At 39.8% G+C, this 12,423-nt stretch overlaps 1 protein-coding gene across 1 annotated transcript; it reads right to left on the bottom strand.

Annotated features, from left to right (window-relative positions):
- Positions 1-2,537: 2,537 nt before the first annotated feature.
- Positions 2,538-5,993, bottom strand: LOC125015700 (vitelline membrane outer layer protein 1 homolog). The gene is made up of 4 exons (XM_047597607.1): positions 5,741-5,993; positions 4,454-4,566; positions 3,913-4,213; positions 2,538-2,621 (listed from the first exon to the last, which is right to left on the bottom strand). The coding sequence occupies exons 1-4, from the start codon at positions 5,945-5,947 to the stop codon at positions 2,619-2,621; spliced, it is 624 nt and encodes a 207-aa protein (XP_047453563.1). The 5' UTR covers positions 5,948-5,993; the 3' UTR covers positions 2,538-2,618.
- Positions 5,994-12,423: the final 6,430 nt, after the last annotated feature.

The raw sequence follows: 12,423 nt of genomic DNA on the forward strand, positions 1-12,423 counted from the left end.
GAATAGAATAGAATAGAATAGAATAGAATGGAATAGAATAGAATAGAATAGAATAGAATAGAATAGAATAGAATAGAATAGAATGCCCTTTATTGTCATTATACAGTGTATGACATGAGTGGACAACTTCTCCTTTTCAGTACAAAAAAAACAAAAGTATTTACAAAACTATTGACAAGCTGTACAGCTAAGTTAGAAACAATACTAAAAAAAACAAAAAAAAAACATTGCAATATACAGAATTTTATATAAACTATATGTTGTTTTGATGCAACAGTGGAAAAAGTGTTGCAGTAATGTTAAGCATGTAAACATGTATTACACAGGTTTTTATACTAGTCGGTTAAAATCTGACTGATTTACAAGTTTTCCCTCTTCAGAAAATGCAGCTATTTAAATTAAATGGTTTCAAAACAGTGACCTTGGTAAACCCTGAGATAAAGGACTCTGTGATAAATAGCACAATGTGCTTCATCCGATAACTTGTAGTGGTCAAAATAATATCTACACAATGTTTTGTTCATTGAAAAAAGAGTTCAAGTAAGTTGTGCCTACGAGGACGAGACGTTAAAAGCTTCTTTCACAAGAGCTGAAGCTGTAAAAACATGTAATAACATTAGGTGATAATGTGTGTATGAGTGTGGATTTATAATCAAGTATGAGTGTTGGCCGTAACGAACACAATACGAGGGTTAATTAACTGGAGGAATCTTATTTTGAATCGTACTCTTTAATTCATCGAGGCTCCAGACTCAAGGTGTGAACGGAGCTGAAGCTTTGTGGAGACAGACGGGGACTTTCTCTGAGACTGGGGACTAAAAAGAAGCTACGTGGATGAAATATCTTCAAGAAACTCTACAACATGCCCTTGTTTCAACTAGTTTTTTTTTTAATATACCAGGGACGACTGAGAACCTCCAGAGACGAATTAACAGAACATTAATCAGCAACGACTGCTCCACCTGATGCTTCAGATCTCATTGATCAAATAGTAACACACTGTAACCGCTAAATTTAACAAACCCAATCTTAAGATTTAATATAGATTTAAAACCCAGGCTGCACTCGAGCTTTAAAAGGGTCAGTGTATAATTGTTTGAGTTCATAGTTGATCACAGTTTGTCTGTTTTCAGGCCTATAACCAGTCACCACACAGCATTTTTACAGGAGGCTTCTTCTAAATATTATATAAACAATTGAGTAAATTGAAATTGAAAATTATTCATAAATATATTGTAGTAACACTGTTGACATGTGATAAACGCTGTATTATTTATATTAAATACCTAAGAAGGAGGAGGGAGAACAAACCTCGGAGCAGGTCATGTGATGTCATGTGATTTGGATTTGATTCAGTTCCCTGAGACGTGGAATGAGTTTGTAACTTAGCTGAAAGTCATTTCTCAGACACAGGTACAATTTGTTATTTTCCATATAAAATTAATAAAAAAATAAATATCTGCCATGATTATGTCAACTTAACACAATCAAAACACATCTGAAGAGAGAATGAGTTCATTTTATTATTTTAGCCAATTATTATTATTATTATTTATTTATTTATTTATTTAGTGACATTTTAGTGATATCTAGCCATTTTTTATTAATAAATGGTTGTACAGACATGGTCATAATGAACATAAAAACATTATTTGTTTTACCTCTAATAAAAATGTAGGCAAGATATATATGTGAAAGACCTTAGAGCAGCTGCACTTCTTAAAACAAGGACAAGAACATGTGTTTTATTTGTGTTGTGTGAGTTGCTGTCTTGGCTACCAGACTTTCCCTGGAATAAGAGGTCTCTCTGTATCTCAACCTGGTTAAATTAAGGCTAATAAATAATAAATAACAAATATACTGACCCAAAAAAACTGAAGAAGCTACTTGAAAAACCTCTAAAAGTTGTGTTTCCTCTGTTTTAAAACACCATTAACCTGGATGCAAACAACACTGTTATTTTCCCTCCGCTGACGTTGGCGCCTCCTTTTCTCTGATCAGACCAACACTTGAGCATCAAACTCCAACCTGAACACTATGAGACATAAGTGTAGCCGTGTGTGTGAGGCTGTGATGCCTCAACTTGCAAAATCTTTCTAAAAAAAAAAAAAAAAGAAGAAGAAAAAACCATTAGCTCAGTGTTTGATAAAGTCCTCCAGTTCCCTCCCAGAGCCTCCGCACACACTCAGCGTTAGCCGATTAACTGCTCACCGATTAATTAGCACAATTACCTCTGTGTGTGCCAGTCGGTGTCTTATCAACCTTTGTCAGGCCTTAAACTGTAAATTAATTAATACCCCTCTCTCTTGTCACTTCTTAATTACTTTGGTTCCAACAGGAATTCTGGGAAAAGCTGCGTCAGCGGCTCACGACTCCTATGACTCTACTGTGAGCTCATTGGCTCGTTGCACAGGATGTGAAAACACACGGCGCTCTGATGCACTAAGTGGTGATTGGTTTGTTTTTCAGGGCTGATCCCATGTTCATGTTTCCACCTTTAAAAAAGAAGAAGTGAATGTGTGAAGAGAAAGCAGAGATTCAAGTGAGCTTTTTATTGTTTGTCGTCGTTTATGAGTCTGAGGTGTTGGAGAAAAACCTGCAGCTTCTTCGCCCGCCAATCACTGTCCAAGGATAAAACACAAGCAGAAATGAAATGTATGCAATATCTACATTCAGTTACTAAATAAAAATATAATAAAAACTGCACCTGCTCCTGAAATCCAGAATAAATAAATCTTGAAATGCATCATTATCTTCTGTTTCCAAGGTCAAAAATCTATTTTCAGGCTGGAAGTTTTCAGATATTCATTCTTGAACCTCAACTTTTTTTTTTATTGTTTTTAGGAAAATTAATAATGCAGCCAAATATGTTGAGCAGAGGGGAGGGAGGCTCCGGTGGGGTTTGATTTTTGTGTTCTTAGGGCCCACTGAGGCTCAAAAAACTGCAGCGTGCAATCAAAGCTGTAGTTCGTTCTCTTTCATCTGAACCAGAACAAAAGAATAATGTTCCCCTTTGTTGAAGTGTTTTTTTTTTGCATTCGGTTCGTCCCTGTAATCAAACACCAGGGGAACAAAAAGTCAGAAAGGAGCTCAGGTATTGAAGGTTTGAGGCACACAAATAAACTGAATTGTGAAAAAAGTGTCAAGAAGAGGTGGAAATTTCACAAAGTGGCAGAGGTGGGTCAGCTAGGAAATCAAAAATTAAGGGGTTGTAAGATGAAATTTATTAACGAAATAGACTGAAACGTAATCTGAGCCTCCTGGCTGGCTCTCCGATACCAGAGCTCCTTCCAAACGCGAGTTGCTGCAGGTGGTGAAGTTTCCATCTTCACAGCGCAGAAACATCTGGAATAAATCTCCAAACATCCTCAAAAAACCCTCATGTTCGCTGTTATTTGGAAAATAACTCATCTAAACTCAATCTTTTTCTTGGAAACGTGTGTGCTTCAGTGTCTCCAGATTTTCTTAGGGCCAAGGAGTATTAGGGCCACCCATGAGAAAAAAAATTAGCGGTGGTAGATTTTTTTTGTTCATCGTGCACTTTGAGAAAACTGTGCCTGGCTTTCTTGAAATTTTGACTTTTTTCCTCAAAATTGCAAAAGTGCATGATAAAAAAACTACCTACTCTATTTTTTTTTTTTTTGTCATGGGTGGCCCTAATACTCTGCTGTTGTAAATAGACTCAAACTAAATCAAAACATAATGTGCGCCTCCTGGCTGTCTCGCCGATACCAGAGCTATTACCAAAACATGAGTTTGTGGTGAAGGTGGTGAAGTTCTTCTTCATAGCACAGAAACATCTGGAATAAATCTCCAAACATCCTCAGGCTCGCTGTTATTCAGGGCTGGGTTTTCCTTTTTTTTCTCTGCAGATTAAAACTGTAATTTGTGACAGAACTCTCTTGATCTTACCTGTTTGTCGCAGCAATAGAAGCGCACATCGTTGAGGGTGGAGTCATCCAGGGCGTACTGGTAGTCCTCCATCTTGGTCTCGATTCCACAGATCCCTCCGTTGGTGCACTCTTCGCTCCAGTAGCCGTACTCCCCCCAGGTGGTGCCGGGGCCCTCCACGGTCGGGTTGCTGCTGCAGCGGAACCTGATGTTGTTGACGCCGGTGTCGTCCCCGAACATACCTTGATGGGGCTCCACGCGAAGATGGAAGCTGGTCAGCACTCCGGTGGGGCAGTACTGAGGATGGGACCATTCACCGAAACTGGACAGGGAGGACAGGGGATAAATAAAAAAAAAAAAAAACTTGTTTGATCTCCCTTCTTATCTTTGGCTTCCTTCAGCCAGGTTAGTCTTAAGGCGAGAAACTACAGGTGAATGGGGTAAAGTTTTTAACCAATCGATGTCACCATGAAACTTCTCCAGTTGATTATTTACATGAATGCAATTTAAATGCAACCTAAAATGGTTCTTTTTTTAAATCGTTCGGAGATTATTAGCTTACTATCCAGTGTTGGACTCAATGGTGTACAGGAAGCTTCTGACTCCGTCTTTGGCGCAGATGAGACGGATCCCATTCATGGCCGTGTCATCCCCCTCGTACTGGTTAAACTCCACCTGAGGACACAGAGAAAAGTTCCCACAGGGACAAACAGTTTGTTCTCTAGCCACTGGTCTTTCTGTCATTGTGCACCTCTGTGACTGGGAGCTGCTCTGGATGCACAAAACCGGATGAGAAACTGAGCTTCCCACACATCAAAAGATGGGTTCACGCTTTAAACGTATTTATTATTCACAAGTAGTTAAACTTTGCAACAGGTTTTGGTCATTGTAAGTTTGTAAACTTTTGTGTTTGTACTCAAATCAGATGAGAACAGAGGCCATATGGAGATGAGGAACAATTAAAACTATTTTAATGTATATGAACATGTGAGAGAAGTAAAAAAAAATGGATCTATTCCTTTAAGCTTCTGCAGAAGGACACACACTAATTGATTTTAATCTATTTCTCATCGTCTTTGTTTTTGCTAAGTGGAGAATTAAAATCTATCCATATCTGTTTGATTGGCATTTATGCAAATTGAGCAAAAAGAAATCAACTCGAGGTGCATGAAAAGGTTCATATTATTCAGAAGGTAAAAGATCAACATCTGCACAACAAAGTTTAAAAGGTTTAATGGAGGAAGTTTTAAAATTGTTAGAAATTACGCAGAAGTTAGACCATAAAAAAAGATTTATATGCAAAAAATATATATATATATGATAATGGATGATTGAGTTTGATTTATGCAAGTAAAAATGTGATTAGACATTGTGTGTGACACATGGTGTTAATTTAATCAGGTAGTGGAAAGCTTAATCTCCTGAGACACAGTGTCCTCATATGGGGACGTTTTAGGTCCGTTGAAGATTATTCTGCTTCATTTAGACCTGTTGTCCTCATAAGGAGACACTTTTATCTGCCATGTACTGGTAGCGAAGGGTCAGTACACTTGTTTATTTACTCTTATTAACTTTTCTAGTTTCTAGTATGACATGCAAATTTAATAAATTCACAAGTACTCGTTTGAGGACATTGGGATTTCATAGTTTCCATATAATAATAATCCCTCCACATATTTTATTTATTTTTTCAAAGAAAATTATGCTTTTTTATATATATATACTTCTACTTCTAGATCCTAATCTTATCTGAAAGAAATTAAGATGCATTTCAAACAAACGCTCGGGTCTCAGGAGGTTAATAATCTGCCATGTCACTGAGAACGTTCCCTGAAGAATCAGCGTTTACCCTGATGCTGAATCCAACAGCATAGAACTGATCGGGACACATCTCCGGCCAGGTCCAGCTTCCAAACTTTCCCCCGTTGCTCACAGTGAGCACGGATCTGTAGCTCCTGCTGTTAAAGGACATGCCGGCTCTCTGCAGAAAGGTCTCGTCACACAGGCCTCCGGACAGCACGGCCAGCACGGCCACGGCGGTGAACAAACTCGCCATATCGACGGCTTCGCTCTGAAATGCCAACTGACAAGTAACGGTGCTCCGGGCTCAGAGCTCTTATAGCTTCCCCGTGGAGTCCAGAACCAGAGCGGCGCCCTCGTATCAGGGATGAATCATTCACAGAATCACTTTACGGTGCGGCCGTGGGAATAAACAGCTGGTGTTGGACAAGAAAAGCAAATTCTTTCTGAAGTTCAGAGATGGGGGGTCCTTGCTTTTCCGCCTTTCATCTGTGATATCGCGCCGTGCAGAAAAGCTGCTGAGATATGAGATCCACAGCACAGGATCCAGCGGCTCTGAAGTCCTCTAATTGACGGCTTAGGGATTGTTGCCATTCAATTGTGCAGAGGTCCAAAATAAATATGAATATCTGAACAACTTCAAGCCCTTCAGATGCCACTAACGATCTCCTTTAAAGCTCAGCTCTGATGCTCTCTTTGCCATTGATCTGTGTGCAGTCATCAGATCTTAAAGGTTCTCCGAGGCCTTTGCAGAAAATGTTTTGAGGCTGGAAGTCGATTAAATAAAAAATAAAAAAGATTTCTGATAAATATATGACACTTCAGACTGGATGATGAACTGGAACATTATCTGGTCGACGCATAACCTGAATGTTTGCATTTCACATGACTTTTAAAGCCCAGTGTGAATTGAAACGGGTCAGCTGTTAAATTAGCAACATTAGCATTTGGTGTTTTCTAAGCTTTGTGAGGATTATTTGGCTCCTTAGCTGCTACAGGGATCTTAACTTGCTAGTTGCTAAGTGTCTCTGTGACATTTGGTGCAGAGCAGGTGGTGCCTGGTTTAGCTTTGGAGCTTTTCCACCTGAAATACCTGTGTGGCTATGCACAGAATGATTGTCCTCGTTGATAATTGTCTCCATGGTGAAAAAAAATCATGGAGCATCCTTCCACAGCTGCTACTGCATCTGCGTGTGGTTTTACCTGCTGCACAAAGGGCCTAGACCATCAGCTGAACTACACAGAGCTGAGCTCTCAGGTAGATGTTACAGGACGATCAAAACCAGGACCAACAGACTGAAAACAGATTCCTAAATGCTGCTAAATCTACAAACTCCTCCAGAGGAAGGAGGCTGTGCAATAATGTGAAATCTCTGGGAGCTTATCGTTCAAAGGGGTCACTGGACAGGGCCAGCACAGACTGGACTGTGGGAAGAATCTGCAGCAGCTGCAGCTGGAAGGGGTTTGAACCCAGAACCCTCTTGCAGTCAGGCATCAGTGCTAACCACTATTTTAATAGTTATCACAGTTTCACGCCTGGGAATGAGCTTCATACCCACAGCCACCTTAAATAATAGACCAAAAAATGCACCTCTCTCCTGGGACAAATAAAGTCTAGTTTCTTTTCTTCTATTCTGTCTATTCTATTCCAAAAAGTGGAGTAGAGAAAACTTTGCAGCCATATATAGATGATTGCTGGTGAAAACAAAATAAGTCTTTTTAAATGTTACATAGGAGGAGATTAAAGTATATCTGCAGCCCTGCTTCTTATATCAATAAATCACATTTTCAGGTACTTTCAGAGCTGTGCAATTAAAGTTTATTTCCAAAGAAAGTTTCTTTTCATATGGATCTACATACGTGCATGTGTCCAGAGCTGAGAGCTGCCGTTAACCGACAGGTCTGACATCTTAATCCGACACAAGCGCAGGAGCATGTTCAAGTCGTTCTCGAGTGACGGGAATAAAGGAGGAGCTCCGCTGTGAAATGACAGCATGTCAACTTCCCACGTGGCCGCCTGCGGGCAGGTCACGCCGCACGCTCAATGTTCAGGACTTTTCTTTTATGCGGCATGAAAGGTTTCTGAAGATGGAGAAAAAAAAAAGAAAAAAACTCAGAGGGAGCTCACAGATTGATTTGATTCTATTATCCATGTCAGCATCAGGACTTTGACCAATAAAAAGAAAAGAAAGAAAGAAAACTTTGTCCTTATGTGGTGAAATCAGAGTTTAAATCTACACTAAGAAGAAATACTTCAAAACACTGACGTCCATCCATCAATAAACCTGCTGCTGTGAACCTAGTTATCCACTAGACACATTTAGATCAGATTTAATCTGCTCACAACTTAAACATATTTAATAGGTAAAAACAACAACACAAACCTTTATAAGGATTTAAGTTTGATTTTATTTTGTGTGAGAGCCACACGGTGAAATATAAACGATCAAATCCAACTTTATTTTTCAGCCACCAAAGGGCTGCACAGAAGAAACAAAGTCAACATCTTACAGGGAGCATCCAGCAGCGTTTTAAAGATCTGACATTTAGAACGGTGAGTGACATTAGAGACACAAACACACGGAGCAATGGCACCGAGAGTTTCCTGCTGCGAAAGTAAACTCTACCTCAGCCTTTCTCGCATTTGCTTTAATTTTAAGAGTAAATTTCCACATATTCTCAGCTTCTCTTGCTTTCATCTGCAGACAAATACCTGGAAGACATCACTCACCTGAATGCTTGATTGTCATTGTGCACCAGTGCAATGACATTCATGTCACATCTTGTTCCGCCCCTCTGCATTCCCACCTGTACAGGTGTGTTCGGCCTGTGCTTCATCACCTGAACCAGACGCACCTGAGAAGACTGGACAAAAGGCCTCGTTAAAGAGGCCTGAAGGACGACTTTTCCACTGAAGAACCGTAGCTCACCTGTTGTTTTTTTGTTTTCTTTCTTGTAAAATAAATCCTTACTTTTTGTAAAGTATAGAGTAAAACCCACTAACACAGCCACCGCTGCACACAATTAAATAGTTGTTACAACAACTACTATGCTGATTAAAATACAAGACTTTGCTGTTAATAAGGAATTAATACAGAGGTCTTTAATGTTTTTCAGGCCAAGGACCTCAAACTGATGGAGAGATTAAATAGTGACCTCCTACCTACTATAGTGTATGTGTTCTATACTAAACTTGTCCTGGTGCATATTATAAATATACATTATTATGGTTTTGCATTCAATATTGAGTTATTCAGTTAATACACAGGTTCAAATATGAGGAGTGAAGTCAGTGATCAGTGTGAGACCAACATGTTGGATGTAGTGAAAGTCATGTGTGTAGGTGTGTGGTACAAAACAACCAAACCAAACCAAACAGAAACAGATGGGATCTTGGCCTTTCAGGTTGCGAGAGAGCAAATAAACTGAGGAAGTCCGGCTTTCACAGACTCCTCCACCGCAACCATGGAGTCAAAGGAGCAGGAAATGGACATGGCCAAAGGGCCACACACCTGTAAAAGAAAGCAGACCGAGAAACACAGGGAAAAGGAAAAAACATATATAAAAACTGTCTAACCAACTAAAGATTTTGCAACCCTCCTGCAGAAACTCCACGGACGCCCTGTAGAAGACCCATGAATTAACAGCATTCACAGTACAGATGGTCCAGAACAGTTATTAATATTATTATTTTGAATGCTTCTTTAATCCCTGATGGTCTTTAACTGAACTGCATCCCGTTCCCTCATAAATGAAACGACTCCGCGTTCATGCAGGAGCAGAGATGAACTTGAAGTTTTCTGCTGTGGTTTTGTAAATAGCAGAGATTTCGTGTTCAGTCTGGTCTGAATGTGACATAATATATCATCACTGTGCTGCTTGTCATTGAGCATTTGTTCACGAGTCCATGATTTCTCCATATATTTCTTCCTTCCTTGTGAAAGCTGCAGTAGGTTTTGATCTCCAGTGTTTGAGACGGCTCCACACACACGCGTCCGTATTAAAATGTGGCAGCTATCTCATCCATCACTGTGAAACTAATTAGATCCAGGCCAAATAAATCCAGCTGAGAACAGAGGCAGACCGGAGCTGCTGATAATTGATGGCGACTGCGTGCCGTTGATCGCACAACAAACACATGAGACCATTCAACACAATCGGCCTCTTTCATTTGAACGTGTTTGCATTCTTCAGCACAAACAGGAAGGGACACGGTTTCAGCTTCTGACAAAAACAATAAGCTACAAACTGAAGCTCTGCAACAGCACGGCGCAATAACACGAAACCTCGGCTTCTTAAGATAAATACGCTCTGCTTTTTAATGCAGGAAAATGGCTCCAGTTGATTTATTGCTCGATAAATTAGGGCGACAAGACGTCCTCCTCTTCCTGGACACGTCCTCTTTTTGAGACAGTTTCAAACTTCCTCCAGGATTTGGTTCTACTAAACATGGCAGGGCCTCCTTTTTCTGCTGCTGCTCATCTCATGCAGAGCTCCAGATTCAACCTCTCACCTCCACCACCACTAGTGTCTAGACCCAGGGGTGTCAAACATAAGGCCCGCGGACCAAAACTGGCCTCTTCAGAGGGTCTAATCTAGAACACAGCATGACTCTGCAAAGTGTGCAGATTACATATAAAACTTTAACTGGCTGGTTTTGGTCCTTTTTATCCACAACATGTTGTTCTTATACATCTGTGGAGTTTGCATGTTCTTGCATGTGTCTGTGTGGATTCTCTCCAGGCACCACCAGGCAGTTTGGGTCCCATGACAAAATAAAATGACACTTGGACCCCATCATAAATCAATAAAATTCTCTCAGCATTAAAGAAGGTTAAATATATGCAAAATAAATTAAGATAATCTGATAATCTGTTATGCAAAACTGCACATACGGAAACGAAAAAATAAAGGGACTGAATGAAAAGGTTTGAGAGTTAAGTCTCCAAAAATGCTTTGCAGCAGCTGCATCTTGTTTATGGCGTCCAGGAGACCAAGAGACTAGTTAGTTAAGAGGACAAGTTGTCTCTCCTCTCACCTCATTTCTCTCTTTCCTTCTTTAAATATCCAATTTTCTCTTGCTTGTAGAGTCTCGGGTGTGGTGGGTCAATATATTTACCTTTTGATCAGCTGAATGTTTAGTGCCAAAGTGAAAACAAATCTATATTGTATTATTATATTAAAATACCTCCTCTCACCCAAGACCCTGCAACCCTTTAGAAGACAAGCAGTTACACAAAATAAATGAATAAATGTTGATATTACTATGGACTAACATAAGTCCAAAAAATAATGTCTAAAGCGACTAACTCTAAATCCCAACTGAAACTAAAGGACAAGAATTAGATCAGATTCAACTTTACTGTCATTCCACATGTACAGGTACAGAACAATGAAATGCAGTAAGTGCATGTGGCATAAATAATGTGGTATATAAGAGGACAGTGTTTACAGATGAAACCTATGTATTAATTGAGGTGCTGTGAACATTTTATACAGATGGATTTAGACTATACACAGGAGCTATAACATCATTTATATGATAAACAGCGCATAAATAATAAGCAGTAGCTACCTAGTGTGACTAAACTAGTGCAATATCCACAGTGCATAGTGATATATAGTAGCACACACATAGTACTGTGCAAACAGATTATTTAAAGTGTGTGCAGAGAGAATGTGGACGAGAGTGTCCACATTTAGATAATTGTGGCACAAACCAGAAAACCAGAGGAAGGTTAGTGGGTTGAGAACCTCTTGTTGCAGAGCCGCAGATCAACCAGTGATGTATGTATGTATGTATGTGTGTGTGTATGTGTGGGTTTCGGTGTAAGTGCATATCAACCAATACAGTGGCTGCTTGTGCATCACTCCATACAACCTCCACTAATCGGCCGGTCGGGGGAAGCATCATTTTTTTTACTCAATATCAAGATGGCCGACAGAGTATCTCAGGAGCAGGGAACCACAGAAAGTAAAAAAAAAAAAAAAAAAGAAGCTGGCATCAAGTAACATCTAAGAATTAATTTAACTGTTAAAGTTTCTGGATATTCATTTTATACTAGGAGACATTTGTAATTAATCATGTGAGTGGACAGTTTTGTAACTTCATGAAAAATGGATTCCTGGAAGAAAAAAAAATCAATTGCATCATTTTTTATATGAATAAAATCTTGACTAAATTTCCCATAATTCATGCATGAAAGGACCAGAGACTAGAAAACACTCTGAGCTGGTTCGTGTGCTCTTCAGCTGTTCTTTATTTTCAGACCAGTCCAGGTTTACTCAAGCTCTGCTCTGTACTTATATCATTCTCTATGCAGCTGTAGAGATGAGAAGGATTTTGTTTCTGCTCATACGAGTCATAGCAGCCGTTAACACCACTGTATGTGCAGCATATTTCAGTCCTTTTATTATCTCTGATTAAATGTGGCTCATGATTAACAGGCCGGGCTCCAGCGCTCGCACGATAATTAGTCTTGATTAATCATATAATCAATGAAAAAACCAAGAGATCTTTCCTGACCTACAATCTCAGAGTGATTATGTTTTTTCACGTCACAGCACATGGGACGAAGCACACGAACACGTCCCGGGTCAGGGGGGCGACGTAGATTCATTAACATACCGCTGAGCTGACTGCACAACCCTGAGAGGAGAAGGTGAAAGAGCAAAGTGTTTACCTGCAGGGAGGACACGGACCATGGAGGGTTTGGGTCCACGGTGTCTTCA

The sequence above is a fragment of the Mugil cephalus genome, chromosome 11 (genome assembly GCF_022458985.1).
Source record: "Mugil cephalus isolate CIBA_MC_2020 chromosome 11, CIBA_Mcephalus_1.1, whole genome shotgun sequence".
NCBI classification, from domain to species: Eukaryota; Metazoa; Chordata; class Actinopteri; order Mugiliformes; family Mugilidae; genus Mugil; species Mugil cephalus.